A 26,448-nucleotide genomic window follows, 5' to 3' on the forward strand; every position below is an offset into this window, starting at 1 on the left:
CACCATTTGACCCACGGGGCTTTCTGCTTTCAAATAATGCATAATCGTGGTCAAAGCCATGGAAAAACATAGCAGTTCACAACATAAAAGGTTTAAACTGTCGGACTGCTAATGAAATATTCTGTTATCTCTTCTGCTTGTTTGTTACTTATGATTTGTCAGAAGCAGCCGTTTGTAAGAGAATTACATTTTCCTGTAAACTTCACAGGCCCAAAATGTGGCAGCAGACTGAATAACATATTCTGATGACGCCCTGGATGCTTTGTTTTGCTGTCAGTTACACGCCGAGTTGCAATTTTTGTCTTGTGTAGCCGTGTGAGAGTCTGGTTTGTTCATCAGAGGCCAGAGGGTGAGAGGTCAGAGGTCAGGCTCAGGGGAGTCATCATTGTTGAGCGCTCAGGTGACCCTGAACGATCCTCAGGTAGAATGGCCCTCGCCTCCCTGAGGAAGTTCATTCCATCACTGCTGGTGTGTTTGCGAGAAGGCATGTGCTTAAACAATGCCACAACAGTGCACAGAAATGTGTGCATACAGTAGTTCAGCATGCAAGCTCACAGCATTACACAACATTTAGAGTAAGAGAAACAGGACTGTTTTTTTTTTTCTTTTCACTACTGGTGACATTATCATAGAATTGTAAACAAATTAGCAGTCGCTGTTACTTTGATTACTATGAAAATCTGATGCAAAGATTACTATTCCGTATCACAACTGACTTTCTTTTGACTGTGTCAGTTTTTAAACTGTTGTGTGAAAAAAGTACCACGAACTGGTTTTCGGGGTACTTCTGGGGTTGTATCAGTGCATGTTGGAATCAATCGGGTACTGAACACTGAAACTTAAACCTTTTCACAGATGCACTAAAAGGTTTTACCTTCACGAGATGTCAGGGGTTTTAGTGATCACCCAAATGTCTAGAGGCACGTTTCATTTGTTGTTTCATCAAAGCATCGTATCGAGCAGTTTAACCTTTGTCTTTGTACTGTTTGCAATCTTTTAAACTTCAATGCACAGAAATGTTTGCATCTTTCTGCGCAAGTTTTACTGCAAAACAAAAACGTTGCCAACAAACTGCTGACAGGAAGTTGTAAGTGTTAAATGTGACCCTTTACCCATAGAACTGAGAAAAAAATGATGAGATGTCAGAGATTTTAATCTGCTGATATATTTTATATTTACAAGCCCAGTTGTTGAGCTATTGAAGGGGAAATAATGAAGAGTCGGAGAATACATGACATTCATGACTGTTTATAGCAACTTAATATAACAGCTGGGTTTAATTTCACAGTATTTTTTTCTTCTTCAAATAGTTCAGAATCTGAAGCAAATAAATAAATAAACTGAAATGAGTTAGCACAATTTGAAACAATAGAGTCTCAATTACACACTGATTTTAGTCTTGTTTATATAGAAATTGCATTTAACATGAAAAAATTACGACTAGGCCTTCTGTGTCACTCTCATTCTGTCTTCTTCTGTGATTTTAAAGAGTGGAGACATGAGCGTCTGTTGGTCTGTCTTTGTGTCCCTGGCGAGTTTCTTCTAATCATGCTGGATGTGCCAGGGGTCAGCAGCTCTGACCTGCTGGCTCCAGTTCACCATAAATATTATGGAACCACGCCTTCGCTAGTTGTTTAATATAGCACCGTGTCCGTTAAGGGACCTAAAGTAATAGGTTACGCTGGGGTATCTAAGCTAATAATAACGTTGCCTGCACAGTGTAATTAGGAATAGTAAACACGAGTCAGGATATAAGGTTTTGGAAAATTCATTTGTATTTGAGGAATTTCATCAGCTTCTTTACTTTCACTTTATGTGTCTTAAAATATCTTTGAGTTGTTAGAGTATGTCAGTTGTGCAACGCTGTTGGCCTGAATGCACGTGTATTCATGGCCACGTGTGCATTTTTGTGTGCCAGCAACACAGTGGGCCTGTGGGAGTGCTCTGTCCTCCTTTCCCACAGTATGTGTCCCCTGAGCCCTTGTAGTGACGTCAGGGCAGAGGTATGGGCGAATGCCCCGCTCAGAGGTCGCAGGTTCACTTCCTGTCTGTCAGGGCTGAGTTTGGCACGGTCCAGTGTGGATCACCGAACTGTCTTTATGATCTCTCAGTAGTTTGACCTCTCTGTCTTTGTCTCTGTGTCTGTCTCTTTCAGGCTATGTGGCTGATGCTGCAACAGGAGGAGCCCGAGGATTTCATCATAGCAACAGGGGAGGTGCACAGTGTGAGGGAGTTTGTGGAGAGGGCCTTTGGACGTGTGGGAAAGACCATTGTGTAAGTCAACATATCAGTATTCTTTTTGCAGTCAAAATCACAGATTTGCCTGAGAGGCCTCAATATAAGACACCCCAACCCTATGTCTCTTGTCTTGGAAAGATTCCTCCCATGTTTAACCTGTCATTCACCTCCCCTCTTATGTGCTGTGAGATACTGACATGTGGTGAAGGATGTGTTCGTTTGTGGGGGGGAAAAAGGCAGGTGACATGTTTTGTCTGGATGAGACTTTAAGGAAACAAACTACACAAGAAGTAATCACGGCGCTTGAATCTTGGAGCAGGTGTGGGAAACTCTTAGTTCCTGCTAAGATTTCTTTCTTTCCAGGTGGGAGGGAAAGGATGAGAAGGAGGTTGGCCGTTGCCAGGAGACAGGGGTGGTACATGTGAAGGTGGACCCAAAATACTTCCGTCCCACCGAAGTGGTAAGTCAAGTTTCTCCTACCATTTGTGTCTATATGTATAATGCACGTGTATTCATGCACCCAGTTCTTACACCTTTGGTCTGTTTGCCCCTCCCTCTGTGTTCTGGGAACCTGGAGATGCTTGCTATACTGGCCTATATAAAGTCTATAATACACATTTGTACATTTGATCCCAGAAACCTTTGGTGATTTTTCTCTCTAACTGCACAATACTGTGGACCACACCAACCAAAGGAGGCTTCAGAATGAAAATGGTTTACTATAGTGGTGCAATCTATATAGTTGCATATAATTTATAATGCATCACGGCACATATTTATTGTTCTATATAAGAATGTTTCATGGTTTTTCTTTGTGTATGTGTTTGCCGGTAATTGTGTCTGGCACTATATGCTTGTCAGCTACAGTGGATGCAGTCACTTGACAGCCTCAGGCTGCTTATTGTATGCTTTTTTTAAACAGCTGGAAACAAGCCAGATAAGCTCTTTAAGAGTACTGAAAGCTATATCCTGCCACCTTATGCTAAGTGCGTCCAACCTGGAAATTTGTAATACTAACAACTTATTAGTTTGACTCAAAGGGTTAGTGAGGCAATTCTGCTGAATGAGAGGCTAGTTTGATAGCACAGGAGAGATATTGGTGCCTCTTTCGTGAGATTGTGCTTGCTGAGGTGATAGGTCTAAAAATCAAACTCATAATGTTAGCCAGTGTATTACTACTCCATCTCTCGAAAGGTGTCTGCTGAATTTGGGAGGTCTTTCTCTCATCACCCTGGTCAAGGGTTATTGCAGTTACTCCCTGTGGACATTCTAGGGTTACCCTGGGGTGTTGTGGCTGAGATTAGCCATCATCCTCTCAGTTTAAAGCAGGAGCTCCTTTCTCCTGGGCTTTGGCCTGGTGAGATTAGAGTTGAGATGCAGTTGAGTGATGGCAGAGGATTAGTAAGGAGCCCCTAGTGACTGACAGCTGAAGGTACGGCAGCACTGGTTACACACCTGGGCCTCTATTCTCTGTCCGTGTCAGCTTATTCACTCAAGGTCCTAACCCTGTATCTGTATGGACAACTACTCTAAAATATGATCAAATCAGCGTACATGTCCATTTGTGATAACCAGCTAATTTCTCTGAGCATTGCACAATCTGACCTTGGGTAAATTTTCTGGGACATCCACTCCGGGGAATATTGTGGCATTGTGTTAACACATGTGAATGCTCCAGACTGCAAACATCTCTCACTTGCTGATGATCAGTCAAGTGTATTTAATTATCAGCACATGGCTGCTAGTTACCCTCTTAAATCCTATGGATGCAGCAAGGGTGTGCTGTGCTGCATCCTTTCTGTGAAAACCTTCTTTTCCGCATGACTGTATGCCCTTATAGCTACCCAGCACTATAAAATTTATCATATTGACAGCTTCCTAACAAGTGTTTGAACACAAGAAAGAGAGAAGCCAGCATTGAGAGCGTTATTGTTGCTGCTTTTCAGTCGAGTCACCTCACTTGACCACAATTATGGTAAACATTCAAAGAAAAACTATTCATGTAGCAAGTGTGGAATAACTCCTAACTGCTGACCCTTTGCTGCTTCCATGGTATATTGCTATGGTGCTCCATGTTATTAGCACTAGCAAAGGGAACACTGCTCCTGACGTGTGGTGTTATAAACACAGAGCAATAACAAAGTGTGAGCTTGCATGGATAACAAGGGGAGGATGGTTCAGTAACAGTGGGCAATTTCTCTACTCTTTCCCTTTGTCCCTTCTATATGGCTTAAAGAGACTGAAGGATGTTTAACCTCTGACCCCGGCAGACAGGAAGTGACTGACACTGGGCTCATAGCTCAGCATTGTGCCTCACCTCAAGTGGAAATACCTGTCATCAAGTGTGTGTGTGTATATCCTAAGACTTCAGCTGACTCAGACTCTTTTGGTGTCTTGTTTGCTGTTTAGCAGTACAAAAGTTTGAATGTATGTCTGTGTGGGGCCCAAAACGAGGTAGGGGTGTGTGTGTGTGTGCGTGTGTGCGTGTGTGTGTGCGTGGAGCGCGGAAGGAGTGTTACCTCGGGCTGTGTGCTAATATCTGTGTAATTCATCATTAATTCTGTCAGAGTGTGTGTCTGACATGAGCTTCAATCCCTTGGGACAGAAGCCCCAGCAGGTGTGCCTCACATGTGGTGCAGTGTGTGAGTGTGAATGTGTCTTTTGTGCACATGTGTGAACCCTGCAGGGCTACCGGCTTGACAGCCCGTTTGTCCGACTGTGGAAGCAGTTTACCCAGTGTGGTGCGTGCTGGTTAAAATGAAAAAAATAAAGCTACCAGCATTTTGCACCAATAGTTAACACGTGAAAGCGAAAGACATGCAGTGCAAGCTGCCAGGGCTGTTTTGAGGACAGCTACAAGTAAGTTTCACATCGCTCCAACTGTCACGACTTTGCAGGGCTGTCAGTCACTCTTGGCACCATATGGGCTTCTGTCAACGCTCCTAAACTTTGGCTCAGGTGAGCAGCCTTTGCCTCAGCTTTACAAAGGTGTGTCTGCGCACTACTCTCTAATGGTTCTGATTAGTTTTGGTTGCCAGGTATAATACCAAGGTGTGATCAGATGGGTTCTTCTGTCTGGCTTTCTGAGTTTCTTTTGTACCCAATTGTTTTATAAGACTGGTGATGTTAACTGTAAATGTGCATTTGTTCTATGTGATTTGTTAAAGAGGCGTACACACTCACATAAAGGGCACAAAAGAGCACAGGTAGAGGGAAAAACTGGTCTATAGATGAGTGCCGCAAGTGGAATCCTTGACATTTTGTTTTTCTGACATGGGAAGTTGAGTACAGAATATGTTTGGCATGCAAGTGACGATAAGAAGTCACATCATTTTCGAAAAAACCGTCCACTTTACGTGCGTGCAAAACCAAAAGTAATAGCAGAAGCAGTTAGGATCTATTGCTGTAATTTAATGGATCTCAAAAGATGGGTTTAAAAAAGAAACAGGCCAGCATATGAGGATTTGTATTACAGTTTACATAGCCTCCAAAAGTATAATCGAATACATTCAGATAGCTTGAATTAAGCCTTCTCCAATCCCTACCTTACACTAAAGTCTCTCCCAATATTACTTTTTAACATACGTCTTTACTGTATGTTAAAGTTTACTGCACAACATGCGTGCGTGTGTTTACTACAGTTTCTACATGCTGAAACATGTTACGATGTCACAGTTTTAGGTTCCCCCTAAAACTCTTCCACTGCTCTGGTTGCCAGCTCCATGTTCTTTAGTTTAGGGTTTCAGCACTTCAAATGCTCTCAAAAATACTCAACTTTGCTACTTTAAATTGGTAAATTTCCTCTATGAGCTGTGTCATCTGCCGCACCAGCTGGTAATGGGAATACTTTTTGTCCTGTGCGTAAAATCAACACAGAGCAGTTTTTAACAGGTCAGATTCATGAATTTCACTGTTTAAAAATATCTGCATACTTTTAAGAGCTTATAAACTCTGGGATTTTAAATAACGTCTTATGCACAGGTCACCGCTGTAGGTTGTTCAGTGGCCCCAGGAAGTTGAACCTGATTGACATTCATGATACAGCATCTGGAAAACTAAGTTTGATGTTAGTCCCTTGAGTTTAGTTTTTCCACTTAACTCTCCATAGCACAATGTATACAGTACAGTAGTTTGCTTTTGAGTGCATATTACCTAACAACGTGCATTATACAGTTGACAGTAAATGTGGGGATTTTTTTAAATTCAGTTTGCCTCCTTGCCTCATTTAAACTTCAGCATGAAGTATTTATTGCAGATCACAATTTGTCTCTCTAAACAACGTTTGGGGCCAAGACGGCTGTATTTGTCTGTGCAGAGACAGGTGTGCATGTCACTGACTTGGCGTTTAATCGCATGCATGTAGACGCTTGTGCATGTTCATACTAATGCACCCTGGCTGTCATACTTCCAAGTTCATGTGCTGCTGGAGGGTGTAAACGACTGTGAGTTGATTGACAGCTCTGTGGTTTTTCTTCTACCTCTCATGCAGAGAAGGAAAAGTGATGATAAATGGGAAGTTGTCTCTCAGTCTGTCCTTATGTTTCTGTAACCCGTCAGTGTGCATGATGGGATGGCAAATGTAATTCTTCCACTATCAAGTTTATATATTGTAAGTGCACACTTACATCTTTTTCTAAATCATAGTAATCCCAACGCTTGAACCCAATCACCGGACCCAATGATTATTCTCATTTCCGGCTTATATTTTTTAATCTTAAACTCTTGTAAAATAGCTTTGCATCAATGACCGTTCAAAGTAATCCCTATTTATCTTTTTACTCTGCCTTCGTTCAGCCCCTTGGCTCATTCTCAGTCAGAAATAAGCTATTTTAGCTTCTATCCCTTGAAGCCAACTTTTTCTGACTGGCTGCTACCAAAGTTATGAATAGAAGGTGAATGGGGCTTTTGTGCTCATAGCCAAAGCTTTATGGCTGAAGTGACCAGATTAAGGATATGCACTCTCCTGGATGTCATACATGTCCAAGAGTACAAAAAATGTCTGAAATGGAGCATTTAGAGTCTGATACCTGTGATTTTGGCTCAGATGAATTACCTTCTATGAGTGCATGCACTGTTCACATTACTTAAAAGTTAGGCCACATTTAATATACACATCTATCATTGTGTGTATATATATCTGAATTAACAATATACACCTGGATTCAGGTGATTTATCTGATCCTGTTTGTAGATCGTCTCAGTTTTTGTTAGATTGATGCATCTAGATTAGATTGAAATGTCTTGTAAGGAAAGGTTTGAGTCTCTGGGTTGGCTGGGACCTTTATGTGTGGACTTTGCGTGTTTCTGTTGTGAGCTCTTGGGTTTCCGTCAGGCACTCCAATTTCCTCTTGCAACCCTAAGACATTCATGATGGGTTCATTGGTGATTCTAAATTGGCCACGGATGTAAGGTAGATAAACACTTAAGTGTATAGATTAAGGCTACGTTTGAGTATATGGGTGAATGTGGTTTCTCTAGGCTAGAAAAGTGCTATACAAATCCAGTGTTTTCCATTCTAATCTCCAGTCTTCTCTACAGACTGTAATTTTAAAGGAAGCAACCTAGGGACAGTCTGTTTTGTTCCACACCCACTTTAGTGAGACCTCAGCTCAGTGCCTTGCGAGGATGAGTATAGAATGGCATGTAAAATGTAAAAAAAAATTATTAATTCTTTAATCCAGCTGTTCGACAGAAGTGCATGAATCCATTGTGTAGCATGTCTGTTTTTTCTGTAGCATGCTCCCAGCATGAAATGTTTTAGCATGGTGCATAGTAGCTCCTCACTGTTCCTTGCAATCTGTATTGATAAAATCTTGAAGTCGTCTTTGTTTATTGATAGATTAGGATGATTTCCATCTATGAGCTATCAGTTTCTTGGCAGTTGAGGAGTTGCTTGCCTAGAGCACCTCTGGTTGAGTGGTAGCTTTTATTTGTATTGTAGATGGCCAATGAGTTTAAATGAGTTCAAAGTATGGACAGGTAATCCCTGTGAGCCAAGTCCTCAGGCTTTAGACTACAGTAAACACTCCGTTTTGCACAGTTTTTTACACTCTTGAATATGTATGATGTCAAAGGCAAAGGATGTCTATAAGATGGTTGTGCACCAAAAAAAACAAGATTTTATAATGTCACAGAGAAATCCAGCACATCTAGAAACAAGAAGCTGGAATCAACAAATGTAGATCTGTCATGTAGGTTTAATTAATGGCTAAGACTTATTGATGTTTAATTTTCCACCAGTCATTAATCTGCTAATGAAAACACCAAAACGTTGCATGATCATTTTTGCTGACAGGAGAGCAATTCAGTGGCATGACTGTTTATCACTGTTGTGTGCTTTGATTGATGGAAAAGAATCACCAACTGAGGTTCCCATGTATCAAGAAGAACAGATGTAAATTGTGCTTTGTTGCAGTCACGTAGCAGCATTCCCTGCAATGCAGTCATGTACTGTCAATACATGACCGATTGTCCTTTTGTTTTAAATTTGCAAGTTTATTCTTGCGCAGTACAGACAAGTGTGAAAAGCAGGAGTGCTTCATATCGCTGCTACAGCAAGAATTTCGTGATAGTGTCAAGCTTGTGTTGCGTATGTATAAACAGACAAAGTAAAATCCACAGTTTGTTACTGCAGTTTATCTGTGTGTCCATGCAAAGAGAGGAAAGACACTGATCAAATAAATCCTGCTCTTATCTTAACTTTGATCCTGTGACGCTTCCTTCTGCTGCATCAGATCACATTTTAGCTGGTTAGTGGTGCAGTTGTTCATTGTTTATTGGTAGCTAGCAATGGTGGCAGGGAGTGCTGCGGAAAAGCATTCAACATCCAGTAAGTTAGCCTACACCAAATGCAGAAACAAAAGAGTTCTTTAATTCCTGCATGAAATAAAAGAATGTGTGTTGCATTCGCCTATGAGATTTTGACACAGTAGTTGTTCTGCCTGTTTTCCTCTTATCCCATCTGCAGGTACAAATCAAAAACTCCCACATCAACCCCTAAAAATAGCCCTGTTCACATACCACACCTCAGTATCTATCAAGTGCTTGTCCGCAAGTGCCTGGGCAAAAGTCTGAACTTCCTTCTTACTTAAGATGGCATTCCAGCTTTGAAACGTGCGTAACGAATTCACAAGAACCACGCTTGCTTGCTCATACGTCATTGTCTTGTCATCACTAGATGAGAAACCAAGACAATGGATCTAGTTATCCGCAGCAATAATGATGCTGGGTGTTGTGGTTACCTTTTATAACTGTTGGCAAGGGAGTCAACCCACCTGTTGAGGTAATTAGTGTGAGACACACCTGCCTTATGTAGTTTCTAAATAATGTTTGGTATTGTGAAGCTTTATTGAGCTCAAAGAACATTTCCACTCTTGGATACTTCGACACAGCTGGATATTATCGTTGATCTTGAATGCATTCCTCACGTCTTTGTAATGAAGTGTTGCAACCTGCCTTCGTTACTTTCATTAGTGATCTCATGAGTGTCACAGAGAGTCTTTTGACTTCTCCCACAGACCTGACCTGAACCTTTCTTAGTCAGCGGTGTGAATAGGGACAAACCAGCACAGGTTTCACATCAAAGCAGGGTGAATGCTAGGCCCTAAACCATAGTATATACATAGTCACACCATCATGCTATTAGTTAATTTAATTTAAATTATTCTGTCTTCTGTGATCAAAGTTGAAGATGAAGTTGCAAGCACCATGCATAACATTTACCAGCTTTACCAAGAAAGACTGGAAGATGGAAAGCACCCATATCTGTATTACACACCCAGACAGAAATACAGATGCCTGAAATAGGATTGTGAGCAACCTAAATCAGATGGTGAACTTTTAATTTGTCACTCACTTACTACTATTACCAGCACACTTAAACATGCTTCTTAGGAGAAAACTGGGCAATGTGTATCTCAGCAATAATATCTTTAAATATATCAAGCATGTGTCCCATAACCTTTTTACTGAAAATGAGGATGCAACATATTCTGGAACTATTGTGCCATAGATACTTTCAGTAAACATTCCTTTTGATGAGTTAGATGACTTACATGCAACCAGTTCTGGCCTTTCAAGGCAATATTATTATAATCTTATTTAGTGGCTTTTTTACAGAAATTACAATACTTAAATTCTGAACCCTTTAATTTTTCATTATCTGCCACACTTAACACTGTGTGACTGACTTGTGATTTTGCAGTAATATGTGTCGTATGTCAATATGGATCTTCTGTGTAAGATTTTTGGGGGTTAATGAGAATAATGCAGTTTAACAATGCGAGTTGTTAATTAGTTTCAACTACTTTGGTGTTAATGAAATGAACAAGAGAAGCACTCGGTGGCAACAGTGAGACAACCCACAAAGTAGGAATGGTTTTACATCTGGAGGCTGCTGACATTTTTTCTCCCTTGATCTTTTCTGACTGGTTTTTCACTAGTTTTACATTTGTCTAGGGACAGAGGCACTACTGGTAACACCAGGTAATGCCTGGACCCTACAGAGGTTGCACAAATAGTCCATCTCCTCAAGGATAGCACATCAATATGTGGCATCACCAGACGTTTTTCTGTCTTTTGTGTGTCTTTCTTTTCCTCTTGCATACTTTCAAGAGATTCCAGGATACAAGCAGTTACTCCAGGAGAGCTAGACAGGGCCATAGAAGGCCCTCAGCCCATCAGTAACAGCAGCATCTTTTCCTTTGTGCAAAAAGAAACAGGATGAGCAATGCCAAAGCTACAAAATGACACCCAAAAGGCCACTGTATGCAAAATACACTAACCTGCTGCATCATTTCTTTTACTTTTTGGGCTGTCTTTGAATTCAGTCCTCTGTAGGTTGATCATTTTTATTTCCATCAAACAATGTGGCACCCTTTCATTCCTAACATATTACACAGTCCATATTAGTATACATATGCAGCTGATTGATGATTTGTTTTTCTCATTGAGATCTGATGTGTTTTTGTGTTTTTTTTTGGAGTAGGATATTTTATTTTCATGTCAAACTATGTATATATTGACAAGTGCCAATATAATCACAAAAGATTCCAATCTGTTACAGTGCTGCCATAAAAACATCTCAGTGTACTCAGTGTAAGCATCATATAGTTTGAGCAGAAAGGTAATATATGTCAAGATGTTGTCAACTGGAACTTCAGTGAATATTTTTGTAACTTGAGGAATGCTTAAAAAGACTGAGCCATGTTTAAGTTATATTTCTTAATATTATATTATATATTTTCAAAAAATTAGAGAAAACCTTTTTATTCCACTTTTCAAGATACCACTTTGTTCAAGGCATTTTCATTTGTCTCATGTAAGTGAGTAAATAATGGACAACTGGCATGACAAACTACTTTTTTATAATTTGTTACCAACTAAGTCAAAATATATTTTATAGCTGCAAATGGAAACACTTTGAGTGGATGAAAAGTCAAATTGGGATAACAGGGCATACTATCAGACAACCTTTTCTCAAAGGCTTTCATGGTGTTGCACTCATTTGTACAGATGAAAGATGGCAGAAATAGCAGGTTTTAAAAGCGGAGAGGGATGTCAAGACTGTTTAACCTCTGGTTGACGCATACTGACCTTTAGAGGCAATATGGTATCTCTTGTAGCTGTAGACACAGGGACTTGGTTGTTAGGCCTTGTTGAAGAAGCAGAACTGGTTTGGGGTTTCATTTTACTCCATGCAGGCAGTCCAGACCTCATAAATCCACTCCCAGGGTTAGTGTTGTTCTGTCTCCAGCACACAGAATTAGTACTACACTTTTTCTGATTTGAAGAGAATGACACACAGATGTTACTGACACTCTTCTCTTTGTTCCCACTTTATCTCCACATCAAGTAATGTTTTTACTTTCTGATCTGATCAGTGCATAATAGTGTTAGTGCCAGACAATCCATGCAAAGATAGATGCAATAAGGAGAGATGGTAAGATTGCAGAAAGCACCCAGTCAAAACCCACTATGGAGGAAATTCTTCATTGTAACAATGAGAAAAACAGGTATAGCCCCACAAACATATGTGCTCTTAACATAATGGGTCCTGGCAGGCAGTAACTCATACACTGTCCCTGTGCCCCAGAGAAGAGTTTAACAGTTGGCCTGTTCTGTGGTGTAATATCTGCTATTTAATGAAGCCTGAAATATGGTCGCCATTTCAGCGTCCCAGTATTAGGTTGGAATTCTCTTTACGAATTGATCCATTACAGCATTTTAATAACTATTTTAATTAAAGCGCTATATAACACTCCAGCACTGAATTCTAGAGCAATTTATCTACAATGAAGAATTTCTAAAAGTCGATTACATGAGTTATACATTAAATAGCCCCTGACTGGAACAGTTGGTTCTCATTCAAAGCACATTTCTCCATGGAATAATAAAAGGAAAAACTTGTTGGAATCCGTCTCCAGCAATCCACAATGTAATAAGGACCTGCATTCATATCTGTTTACTGGTCTTTTTATTCACACTTCTGATTTAACCAGCTGTTTTACTGCTAACCCAAACCAGATTTGCACTATTTTCTGTAGTGTTGACCTAAGTGATTGGAACCAGTTGTCAAATTTAACAATACATAATGTTAAACTGTACTGCTACATTTGAAGGACCAACTAAATTTAACTCTTAAAGTCTTTGTCCCAGTGAGAGTGTTTGTACTGTCACACTTGTTAATACACTGAAATTTAAAATTTCATTGTGTTGTGTATTTTCTTGCACATTTTTAATGACATATAGGTTAACAGATTATACCTTCTGGTGGTTTGCACACAGTTTTCTAATACAGAAGAATAGTTTAAAAGATTCCTTGAGTTCTATATGCAGCACTTGTTTTTCACTACTTTTTCACCTCTAGCGGTTTGCCAATGCTTTATGCAGTCAGTTTTAAATTCTGAAAAGAATCTTGCAGGTTACTAAGTACATCATAATACAGTATTCCTTTCAAAGGACCTCTCTACTTTTGCTACAACACTGTCACCAACCCCATCAGTCAGAGTCAGTGACCTGCCAAAATTATGACCTACTAAATGTGTTGGACTGGATTCATAGATCTGATTTCACTGAGGCTATAAGGTGAGGTATTCTCCTGCATTTGTCACTTATCATTCAATAAAATATAGTTTTGGACAATTTGACCCTGTCTGGTCGGCGGGGATAGAGAGGAATGAGCAGCTATTATTATCCTGCTTTACGTCTCTGGCAGTGTAGCGGTGTCAGTCGGGCTGGCGATGGAAGCCAGGGGGCCGGTTAGGACTGCTGGCTCTCTGAGGTGCTTCATCTTGGGACCAAGGCAGCGAGACCTCTAACTGAACCGCAGCCATTTGGATGGAAAAGTGCTGAGGCAGCAAGCTCGGGCCATTTCACTGGGTGGAGTTCTTATACCGTACTGCTAAGAAGATGTGGCGTTTGGCTGAGAGCCAGTTTATGACTTTATTATCATGCAAACATTGTTCCCGTGCTCAGATTCACACATCATTGTCAATTATGTTGTTTTATTCCACACTTGTTTCTCACCACCAGTAGTTACCACTAGCATCTGTGATCAATTTGTGTGATTTATATACCAGAAATGAGTCTGTGTTTTAAAAGCCACATGTGTCTGTGTTTCACCTTGTCATATTGGCTCTTGGCAAACAAACTCTAAGATTCCTGAGATTCCTCTTAGTAGTAGCCAATGATAAGGGGAAATGCGAAGTAAAGAGAGGCCTTAGTGTTCTGACAGCAGTTTGCCTCATTGATGGATTGAGGTGAATGTTTGAACACCAGACAGACAAAAAGAACCAAATGGCTTTTATGAGCAGCGTGATTTATCCGTTGAACAAGCTTTGTCGAGCTCTGCTGGCTGAATTTATGGCACTTGACACACGAAACGGGCTATCAGTGCTGCGTTTGGATGTTTGGCAGACGCCCACCGTACTTTCACACAAAGCAAGCATGAAATATTAGCATTATTTTAAAAGGTTTCCGTATATTAGGGAGGAATTGGGTGTTCTTTTCCAAGATGGTTCACAGTAAAGCCATTCACTGTCTGGAAAGATCACTGACAGCCAGGTCTGGATGGAAAACGATTGAGAATGATATAAGACAAGGTTCCAGAAGTGGTTGTAGATTTTCACTTGGAGCTGAAAATTGTCAGAATCAGAATCAGAATCAGAAACTTTATTGTCATTGTCACGAGAACAACGAAATTAAGAATGGTCCCCGATCATTGCATCATCCCTAGCAATATCAGCAAGTCAGTGGTCAGTTGTCAAGTTGTCAGTCAGTTTTCATAGATATTTAAACATTCAAATGTTAGTTTTAATGAACTGAGGCTCAGAAATGTTGAAAAATGCCCCTAGTTTTTTAATGCTGAGCTATTCTTGCCAAGTTACTAATTTGTAAGAACACTGAAATTAATAAATTCAGTAGTGACATTGCTGTTTTCCCCCAACTCATCAGCTATTATCTTACAATGATGCTTCTGGGCCAATGGCCAATATCTCAGCATCCATAGAGTAACCTGAGAAATCTGAAAATGTGTAATTGATCCCCAAGCCAAGACTTTCTGCTCCATATGCATACCATTCTTTACAGTCGAACTTTGAAAGCTTTGTAAAATCTAAATACTCATCACGTGGGTTTGCTAATTGCTCCTTCCTCTTGTTCTTTGTAGCTCTGACACACAGGGGATTAAATGAGTAGAAGGGCAGCTGAACAGCTTCTCTCTACTGTAGTATGTTCGTCAGCTCTATACTCATATTTCCATAGACGTGCTTATCTGATGACTGCCAATCAGATCTTAACTTCTGATCATTTAACCAACTTTATAAAGCCATTCTCTGTTTCCTTCTCCCTCTGCTCAACCCAGGCAAATGTCTCTTTTTCTTGACACAACAATTTGAATTAAAAAAACCCACATGAATTAATTAATTGTCCATACATTAGTTCTATTCTATATATATATATATATATATATATATATATATATATATATATATATATATATATATATATATATATATATATGCGCGTGTGTATATACGTATGTATATATACATATATATATGCGCGTGTGTATATACGTATGTATATATACATATATATGAGTGTTAAAATATTACTGATGTGCAGAAATTTAAAAAATGCAAAAGTGTATGTGCTTATGTAGAGGTTTATGAGAAAATGATGACTTGTCAGTTTCAGTGACTCTTTGCGCTTGTTCCCATATTTGACTGACAGACGAACCATAATTAAACTGTAGTATGTAGTTCAGAAACCACAACATCATCAAAAGCTGGTTTATGCTTGGAGAGAGTGCATTTATGCACTGTTTACCAATATACACATGTTAGCTTTGACTGTGGTTTTCTTTACTATACAAGCTATGATTTAAGGGCTGCTGTCTGCCACTGGTATATCGTACTAAGTGGCTTGGTTGACTTTCTTTGTTTTCTTGTGATCGCCCACATGTACTGAATAGTTACGTGGTAGAAGACAGTATTTTACTTCTTATATTAACATTTTAGTATTTTCATTTGATGATCTTCAGCTATTGGAACACAGGATTTCAAGTTTTAAGGATTTCAAGTTCATAATAAATCTTATCTGATTTGGTTGTTCACTTGATTGTTAGACTTTTATGTTGGCACACCTTAGATATTTTATACCAAAACTATACTGTTCAAAAACCATTATAATAAAGGAACACTTGATAAATACTCATGGTCAGTTAAACTTCAGGGATATCAATCTGTCCAATTAGGAAGCTTAAACCTGCTTTGGTGCAAATGAAAGTGTCAAAAAGTGCTCTGGAGAGGCAACAACAGAACATTCGCCAAGAATGGACTGGTTTTGCAAGTGGTGGTCACAGACCGCTATTCTTATTGCTCTGTTCTGATAATTCCTGACTGGTTTCTCTTTAGTTTTGCTTTTTGCAGTGTCCTTGTCACCTCTGGTAGCGTGAGATGCCTACTGCTGTGAAACGTGCATTTTTAATATAGTAAATCTACACTGCAGAAACTCCACTAGTGAGCTTGGAATTCAGTTGGGAATAATTTGGGTTTTGCAAAGGAGTATACAAACTCATGTTATTTGTTCAAAGCAAGATTTTTACTTCTGGACGTGCATGTCCACTAATTTTTTTAAATACTTTTTTTTATAGCAGAGAGGTTGGCTTTCAATGCACAAGGTCATCCCAGGTTCAGTGTTACCTCCCGGTAACCCAATCCTCTACAGCATGAAAATACAGACTTTAACAGAGACACATCAACTCAATGACACAAAGAGGCCAGCAGTGTTTTTAACATGTTTTTAACCATGTCCAATCCTTTGTGTGAGTGCTCCCTGAGATGAGAGGACTGTCTGTCAAGGGGACACTAAAATAGCTATGTGGGCGAGGACAAGGGGGAGGTGTGGGAGATGTGATAGAGGGCTTCCGATGGATACCACTCATTTGCCACGCGTGAACTGATGTGAATTTAGGTGACAGAAGCCTGTAACCTCTGGGAAAGAATCTGTAAGGGGAAAAGGGGGACAGAGAGAGCTGAAAAATGGGATTGACCCTTAACCCTCAGAGTCAGTAATGTGATCCTGGTATCTCTATTGTGGAGGGAGGGAGGTGGAGAGGAGGAGGTCACCAGGGAAAAGGGAAGGTAGTAGCCATGCCGTACTGCTGATTAGAACTTCCTGTGGTCAGCCACAGTGTTCCAGCTTGAAAACACACAAAAGTAGGCGCACACACACTTCAGACAAAGATAACTAAGACATTCATGTAAACTTTGCACTTTCGGACACAAAAAATGACTCTTTAAACTTGACAATGTCAGCTGAGTTAACTGAAAGACTAAGCTAAGGCAAAGACTAGTGTTTAAACTAGCTAAAAGAAAATAAGGACGTCCGCCATTAGATTTATTTGGAATCCCAATTTTTAGAATTCAGTTGCATCAAATAGCTTGTTTGAAGTGATTTTTAGTATTAAATGACAGTTTCCTCCTGGTGAATCAGCAGCTTCCCTCAAGCCTAACTAGCTTTGAAATATTTTACATGAGTTTGCTGCTAAACTGGCACTCTATCCAGGCTGTCACCTTAGCTGAGATGGGCTCTTGACTAACAGATGTTGGGGTTTTTTTTTATTTACGAAGATTGATCGGATGCCTGAAATAACCTTAGCGTTAGTTCAGTGAATGTATGATGCTCTGTCACTTTTAGTGGAAAATACAGTAGAAATATACAATTAGAAGACAGCCTTGGAAGAGGTGTACTGTTTAGGATTGCTTTTATTGACGTTGTATTCAGGCACAGACATGAGTTTGTGTTTCACTTCTGTGTAATTATCGTTCCAAAGAGGCCGAATTTCAGAGACTTCCAGATACTCTGACATTTCACACTCTGTGGGTCAAGCTCCAAATACATTATAACCTACATTTCCCACTATTGTTTTCAGAGGCTAAGTGCCACTCCGGAAGGCACGGACGCTAACATTCGTTGGTAAAATCAGAGTTCCCTTTAAATACCACGGAAGACATGATTTAAAGTAGTATTATTGAACTTGTTGGGGATTGCTCACCAACCTTATGAAACATGCTTCTGTGACTGACTGACTCTATTGCTGTCACACAGGTTTTATCATCAAATCTGAGTCTGTGCAATCACATCAGTGAGAGACCACTGTTCTTTATCTTCCAAGGTTTCAGTAGCATATTGTCTCTATAAATAGCTCGCTTTCTATCGGGACCTTTATTGTTTTAGCACAATAAGATTTCAAGAAAATATGAAAATGAGGGAGAGTCTATCTATAGAGAACAAGTGTTCTGGAGTGAAGCAAAGCATCAGTGATGTCAGCAGTCAAAAGCATGCAAAACAGTCCGAGACAGTTGCGTCACCACTAACCTATAATGATTTGAATGGTGTCAGGGCAGACTGGAGTGATTAATTTTCACAGGCAAATCTCTTTTGTTTCCGTCTTCCCCAGCTCTGCAAAAATGTTCTGGACTGATTTTTTTTTTTTGTAGAGCTGGGAAAGCTCTCTGTAAAATTCTGTTTTCTGTCATTGATGGTAGCTGTGAGAAAATCAAACTGAAGCTAGGAAGGTTTTATTTATTTATGTTGTAAGATATATATATATATATATATATATATATATATATATATATATATATATATATATATATATATATATATATATATATATTAGGGGTGCAACGATATTCGTATCGATATTGAACCGTTCGATACAGTGCTTTCGGTTCGGTACGCATATGTATCGAACAATACAACATTTGTAATTTATTTTATCAATTTTCCTTCTGACGATGCTGTCTGTGTTGAGCGCTCAGTGAATCTGTGTTCGACTACTCCGCCTAGGCTGCACTGTCGAGCGCAGATCCACTGAGCGCTCCACACAGACAGCATAGTCAGAAGGAAGAGCGCAGGGCAAGCTAGCGAGACAGAAGTTAAGCTCTCCTTGCAACAGGCAAATTGAACGTCATTCAGATCTGGCGTTTGGAATTATTTTGGTTTTCATGTGACGTATGACCCTGAAGGTAAGCGAGTCATGGACTAAAGTAAAACAGTATGTTGGATGTGCCATGCAATGCTCAATTACATTGGTGTGAACTAGTGTGTTAGCGCAGTTAGCTCGTTAACATGTTGGCCGTCTAGCCCCACGCACGGAGTGATCGGCGGTAGCTCGTTAACGGAGATTTGCCGTGTTGTGGCGTTAAGGTCATTTCGACGAGATTAACCTGAAAGCACTAGTGGGAACACAACGAATATGACTGCACATTTACGCCGACATCATCCTAGTGCAAAGACAAAAACAACAAGCATGCTACTAACTTTAGCCGAGTCATTTAGACAGCTGTTAGCACATGATTCTCCTTATGCTGCTGAGAATATAGCCCAGAAGAAGCGGATAGTATAGCTTTTATTTTGGAAAGAGACATTTCTCTGTAATAAACTCTCTTTTCCAAAGATGAGTGATTCCTCAATCAGATACAGGGCTTGCAATATCGCTAGCCCGACGTCCCGGAGCTAGCGATTTTTTCAGTCGGGCTACCAAAATCTATCTCTGCCCTGCCCGTCGGGCTATTGTAGGAAAAATATATGTCAATGCTTCTGCATTCTTTCGGAAATGTAGCTGGGTAATTATGTCATTGGCATCGGTGAGCCACTGTCAATATGTGACATATTGAAATCGCGTTTGAATTTGCGCTTGTTTTTTTGCTTTCACTTTGCAATCGTGCGAACTGTGTATAGAGAGCGACAGCACTGATCTGTGAGTGATGATAATTTGTGCACCAATTCCTCTGACATCGTCTTATTAATCGTTAGCTTACTATGCAAACATGACAAGTGAAATCTCCCGCAGCAAGCTTAAACATGTGAGAGGTTGATCGCGCAGAGAATCGCTGAGCTTATGTGAGTGCGTGTGTAAAAGCATTTCAGTTCTGCTGAGCCAAATAAGACAGGTCAGGGTGAAGAAGTGACAGCCAAAGAAAAGCTTACCACAAAACGGAGAAGTTATGACAAATCAGACTATAAGGCAAAAAGAAAGTGCAGCTTTATGGTTTCATGGACAAAAGAATTTCTGTGGCTGCAATATGACGAGCTATATAACCAGGGCTGCACATAAGTGGTCCGCAGGTGCGCATTCGCTGTCAAAATAAAAAACACGCACAAGGGTTAGGGTTAAATTTAAAAACTGTACTTTTGAGTTAAAATATATATTTATAATTTTAATAAATGACAAATTAAAAAGGCATGAACATTTTTTTGTATCGAAAAAATATCGAACCGTGACACCAAAGTATCGAACCGAACCGAACCGTGAATTTTGTGTATCGTTGCACCCCTAATATATATATATATATATATATTATATATATATATATTTGGGATGAATCAAGTCTTTAAATAAGATGACTCCTGTCTCTCTTTTTTGCTCATACTCATTTTTGTGAGGTAAAGGTGCCTGTTTTCTTGCATGTTAGTGAATCTAATTCCTCATTCTTTTGGAAGGAAACACCTCAGTCAACTTTTAATGGTGTGTGCGGAGAGGTAGGGCTCTCAGGGGCAGAAACTTGGCTCTGCTGTGATTTATTGTTTAATTGAGCCGACTCGTTAAAGTTACCTGTAATTGATGCCATAAAACCCCTGGCTGTCTCCCAGCTTCTGGGTTGTGTAACACTGCAGGTTAACATGCAACCCGACGTTCCTGTGGATATTTGACTGCACTAAACAGAACTGTATTTTCAGATCGTCTGCTTGTCTCAGTGTGAAGGAGCTGAAAGTGAAAAAAGGCAGTAATGGACTGGGGCAGTTTGTGCAGAGCTTTAGTTTGCTAGTACTTGAAAAAGAAAGGGAGATTGTGGATTGTGTGTGTGAGTGTGTATGTCTGGCAGTTTGGTATTTCCTGAAGGAGTTTCCTCCTACCGTCAGAGCGGAACCACCCTGGGCCCCTCAGCAGTCCAACCCACAGACTGACCCGGTACTGCTCCCAGAGAGAAAGAGAGAGACATGGCAACAGTATGGAGTCTCATTGGATGTGAAGGTGTACAAGTATAAAGAAGCATTGATAAAGTTGTTGCACACAGAGAACTAGGTTGTTATTAAGATTGGAAGACTTATTCTCGTCTCCCCAGTTCTGCCTCAGGCTATAGACACCTACGCATTCTGCTAGTCTAACGTTCCTTATCATCCGTATTTGGTCTGTCATAATGCGTGTGGCTTGATGAAGAAGTGTATCCTCAGCACCTTACAGCAATTTGTTGGCTGCAGTGTGTCCCAGAGATAGCAAGGAAGCACCAAGGAGGATCGCGGGCTAGGATTCCTGAGCTATTAGCCAGCATTACTCATCCAAAGGCCTGACAAGAGAAACATGGCAGATGAGGAGAAAAGGCTGGGGTGAGCGGGGAAGAGGGTATTGTTGAAAGAGTTACAGAGAGAAGAGTGAGTTTTGTCAGCCCTTGTCTTTGCCCCCTTGTCACAGCTGGGCTTGATTACCCAGGGTTCTCCGCTGAGCAGCTTCAGGCAACGTGGATACCGGATTGTAAGATGCACTGAGCTTTTTCAGGAGAGGAGGGAAAGATCAGATCGGACCTGTGTTACATTTTCCTAAGTGGTTTTATAAATTCAGTTTTGAGCATTAGGCTGGTGATGTGGACATAATGAGAGCATGAAAAAATAAAACTCAGTCTTCTGACTGAATTGTAGATCCAAACCATTACCTTCCTTTGGGAGTCAGTCAGTGATTCTTTGCCAAAGCTGCTGGTGTGAGTAATTTTTCATGGCGGTACTTCAAAGTCATCAAAGTCTGACACCAAAGGACACCTTGTGCGAGAGGCTCATGTCCATAAGCAGCATCTGACAAAATGGTGTTATAGTTTGTTGGTTGTTCCTAAAAGTGACATTTTGAATAAAGCATCTGCTTCACCTGGAATATTTGAATCTTTGACACTTATGTCATTGCGCCAATTTTGGGCACTATTCATAATATAATATCAATACTGAACATATTACATTTCAGTCTGTGATTGACTGGCGGCCCGTCTTCGGTGTCTCTGTTTGTCCTTTCTTTTGGTTTTCTGAGGAGGACAGTCTTCCCAGAGACCTATTTCATGTGTGTGTCTTTCATAAACCTTTCACAAAGGGCCACTTTATGGTGATTGAAGTTGTGTTTACTAATGAATGCCAGACTGAATGTTCGCCCACCAGCTCATGAATATGCAATGATGTCAAACCGGCGCTAACACCCATGAGTTGTCTTTACTATTAGCCGCGACAGGAGGAGAAAACTGGAGCCCAGCTACGAGTCTGAGAATTACAGGAGAAGCAGGAAGGAAGGAAAGGAAGAAAGTGAATGAGAGATGTAGATGCAGCCTTGGCTCAGAGCGAAGCCGCTGAGATTTTTAATGTGTGTCTCTGAGAGTGTGTATGTCCCATAGAGGAGTATGTTTATAAATCACAGAGTCAGGCAGTGTGTGTCTTGCAGGGCCGGTGTTTCCTGCAGTGTAATCTGAGTCTCTGGTGGAATGTGTGAACCACATCCGACTCCACTCCACTCAAGCCCCCGACTCACTCAATATCCCACTGTAAACAACATGGCTTTGCCAGGGATTCTTGAACAGGACAGGTAGAGTCGCTATATCTCCCAAAAATAACAGAGTGCAGGAAATGCTTCAAAATAAGAGCATATTGGGCCCTGCAGTCAGCGAAAGTCACCCCTGAAAAGTGATATTAAACTTTTATTCACTGTGTTTTCAATGAACCTATGACTTCTTTATTGTGTGTGTGCATGTGTGTGTGTGAGTGAGAGAGAGAGGTTTAGACTAAGAGGTTAATTGTAGTGTGACCTCCCTAATGTCTTTCCCTGGCTGGTTATCTTGATTGGGTAATTAATTCTGGGGCCGCTCTCTTCAGGCGACCCAGTATTCACACACTCACAAGTCTCTCTTTCTCATACACACACTTCTTTTGAATCTCCTGAACTCCAGCACCACTACATTCCCTTAACCTTAAGGCTGTTCTATTGTTTTACTGTTACCTTTTCTCGTTATTTCCTCCTTCTCTCGTTCTTTCACTCCCGCTCATGTCTTTCTCTTTTTCATTCAGTCACTCTCAGACTGGCTCATCTGATATTTTATTCTCAATCCTTCCTCACAGCTTGAACCCTCAGAGAACTGACTGAAGTTAAAGTAGCTGCACAGTATCAACACAGCAAAATGTATTGTTGCAGTTTAGGCTTTACTGTTGTAGCTTCAAACAAGTAGTTCTGTCTGCTTCACATTTCATACTTGCTTAGGCCTCGGTCACACAGGCCTAGTGACCGGTTAGCAAGCCCCCGGTCTGGTCACTGGTGTGTTTTCCCCAGCCCATTGGCGAGAGATTGTGGGATGCTGCTGGTTCTCACTAGGTGAAATCAGTTGCAAAGAGGGTGCTGGACCAAAAACCTCACCGTGATTGTTTGGTTGCTAGCAGATTGGAGAGGTTATCCATAGTTTAAAGGAAGACACCAACTGAGCGGAACATTAAAAAGCTGTGATGCAACAGAGAAGCAGCCAGTGTTTTCAAAGTAAAGGTTTTTCCTTATTGCTAAAAACAACTTGTAGTAAAAGGTGCAATTTTTACCTTGAGAGTAAGTCTCCGTTTCTGGATTGCATTACACCAGTGATTCTCAAAGTGTGAGCCGAGACCACCTGCTGGAGGTACTGCAGGTAGAGACCACAAATTCAATTAGAAATCACTCAAAGTGTGTACAGCTACACTTTTATATGACAATTAAATTAAAACTGATAACAAGAGGTGGTTACTTTGAAATACTTCTCATTACTGTGATCCAGATTTGCTGCTCTTGTATTGAAGTTTGTGTCCCAGTGGCTCACACATTGGCCATAACACTTTGCATATGACTGTGTAGCAGTTTATAGCCTGTGTTGTTTATGTTTTTGAGTAAATTTTAAAGGATAAACATCACTTTCTCTTGTTTTTCGATTACAGTGAAGATTTCAGACTGTAAATGTTTTTAGTTACTTTGAGGAAGCTTGCACTTCCTCCCCTCTTTCTGAGTCCAGTTTTGGGGTATGCTCAGTCTTCAGGGCTGAGCGACCACTTCCTCTAAGTGGCAGACAGCTCACTGTTTTCTTCCCCACCTTATCACTCTATCACCAGCTAACAGACACAGAAAGAGAGAGTTAGAGGATGAGAGAGCAAGCAAAGGGAGCTCCTTTTTGCTCTCTCTCTTTCTCTCTCCTGTGCACTCTTTCAGGTTTGGCTCTCCCTGTTTGGGCACGATGAGAAGAGCAGATTATTGGAGCTGATAAGATGAGGAATGCTGCTTAGAGAGGAAACGCCATTCTGGATGAGATGTAGCCTATAGAAGCCTGTTCCCCTGTCCACGACATGTCATCCAACACCACCACTGGCCTTTTCCTATCCTTCGTCTTATAGAGGAAGGATAGACATAAGGGAAGTGAGCCGGGATTGAAATCCATTGACCCAAAGCAGATGAGCATGTCCATTCAAGCCGCCCTTTTCCTCCTGCTTGCCCTCTTTCTGCCTCTGTCTGCTCCTGTTGTTTTGACTTCATTTCTCTTGAATAATAATAAATTCAGAAGTGCGTACCAGTGGCCTAAAAAATATCAGTAAACTGTTGTCATTAGAACAAGTTTGTACCGAGAAAATGTCACTGGAAAATGTGTTAATGGAGCAGTATGTGGAGTATCTGCAGGGGTGTCGAACTCCAGGCCTCGAGGGCCGGTGTCCTGCAGATTTTAGATATCAACACACCTGAATCAAATGATTAGTTCATTACCAGCCTCGGGAGAACTTTAAAACATGTTGAGGAGGTCATTTAACGATTTAAATCAGCTGTGTTGGATCAAGGACACATCTAAAACCTGCAGGACACCGGCCCTCGAGGCCTGGAGTTCGACACCTGTGATCTAGAGAGATACTTTTGTCAAATGTTATTTAGATTTTTACTGTAAAATCTTTAAAAATTCATCTCAAAGGGAGTGGAAGGCGGAAATCTTGTGGTTTGTTCAGATGCAACTTTGTAGGCCTAAGCTGTGCTGCCATGAGAGAAGAGTTTTCTCTTGGAAACCCTTCCAAACTGCTCATCTTGGTCAGTCTTTTTTCTAATTGTACTGTTATGAACTCTAGCATTTAACATTCCTACTGAGTCCTGTAGGGTCTGAGATGTACAGCTTGGTTTATTTGCACTTTATCTGAGCGTTCCACGCACTGACTTTGGTGGGACATTTATTCCTGGGAAGACTGACAGGTGTATTTAACATTTTCTGCTTGTGAATCATTTCTCACTGTAGAATAATAGACTTTAAATTGTTTGGAAATGGCATTATTACACATTCACAGCAACAATTGTTTTGCTAAAATGATTGATGTCTTTCCTTGGCATTGCACTAAGACATACTTGGATACTCTAGACCAGCAACCTGCCAAAACGTCTGCTTAAATCAAAGTGTTCACACTTACTGCTCATCAATTAATCAGGTAATTTTGATTAACGCATTTATTATATCATATATTTATATGATATGATAAATATTATATATTTATAAAATATATTTGATTTGATCATTTTTTATTTAACATTTGAGTTGCCCACTTAATCCTATGGAATTAGTAACTGCATACTTTGTAAGACCTTTTTTTTCACATGACTGTAACATATTATCTATACTGAACTTATGAAATTAAAATTGAAGTTACGTTTTTCTAGAAGCAGGATTAAATACTTCAGCTGTCTTGCCAGTGTTCTCTACTGCACCCCAGTAAAACATGTACCTGCTGCATTTTGCAGAATCTGAATTGTGAGTTGTGGCCACTTGTTGAAGTTTTAAAACCTTGTAGATTCCTTATTGTGGTGCTTATCCTACATTTTTAAAAAATTTGTTCAATAACCGATATTCCAATGTGGAAATTTTCCTTCCTCCCAGTGTTTAATGTTCATATAATACAAACAATACTAGAAGAGTCTAAAAGAAAAACTATTTGTTTATTAGTTTCTCAGGATTTTCTTAGCACCACCTAAAACAGTGAAAAGGCAGTTTGTGATCAAAAATAAAAAGTATGTAATATGTTAATGTCTTTGATCATATTTTATTACAATCTTTGATTGAAATTGTCCACTTGCACACATGCATGATACAAAGAAAAGCCCAGTTTTCCTCTTGAACCAGAGCAAACCTGACTACATCCAGAAAATGAGCAATGGCTGGTGAGAGTCACGGAGGAGAGACAAGGTTGTCTGTTAGCAGGTTCAGAGAGCGGCTGAGGTGAAAAACGGAGAAGGGGAGAAGGAAAGAGCAAGAGACTAATAAATAGTGTGCTGGGAGTTGAAAACTGCAGACAGAAGTTTTTATGTGCGACTGCCTCGCTTAACCCCAACGCCACTGAAAGTTCAGCCAGGGCCTGAATTAGATCACATCAAGGGATCATCTCACTCTGTGTGCATGTGTATGCTAAAGTGTGTGTGTGTACCACATCCTTCAGCCAAAACTCACCTGTTGATCTTCATCCAACATAGCTGACATCTATGTCACCCGTACAAAAACAGCTCCCAAAATGAGAGCAGACATGTAACCTATACACGCTTGATGTGTGTGTTTGTATACTGTGAGGCCGAACTAAAAGTAGATTGTTTGTGTGATAGAGGCCAAGGCAGGAGAGAAGTTAGACGTTTTTGGTTTTGGCTCG

General features: G+C 40.4%; 1 protein-coding gene across 1 annotated transcript in view; it reads left to right on the plus strand.

Moving 5' to 3' along the window:
* gmds (GDP-mannose 4,6-dehydratase) overlaps positions 1-26,448 on the plus strand; it is a 210,276-nt gene that overhangs the window by 168,921 nt on the left and 14,907 nt on the right. Inside the window, exons 8-9 of the mRNA XM_026147546.2 lie at positions 2,156-2,274; positions 2,602-2,698. Of these exons, the coding sequence (XP_026003331.1) occupies positions 2,156-2,274; positions 2,602-2,698 (216 nt within the window). The remainder of the gene's footprint in view (positions 1-2,155; positions 2,275-2,601; positions 2,699-26,448) is intronic.

This window comes from Astatotilapia calliptera, chromosome 17 (genome assembly GCF_964374335.1).
Source record: "Astatotilapia calliptera chromosome 17, fAstCal68.1, whole genome shotgun sequence".
In the NCBI taxonomy this organism is placed as follows: domain Eukaryota; kingdom Metazoa; phylum Chordata; class Actinopteri; order Cichliformes; family Cichlidae; genus Astatotilapia; species Astatotilapia calliptera.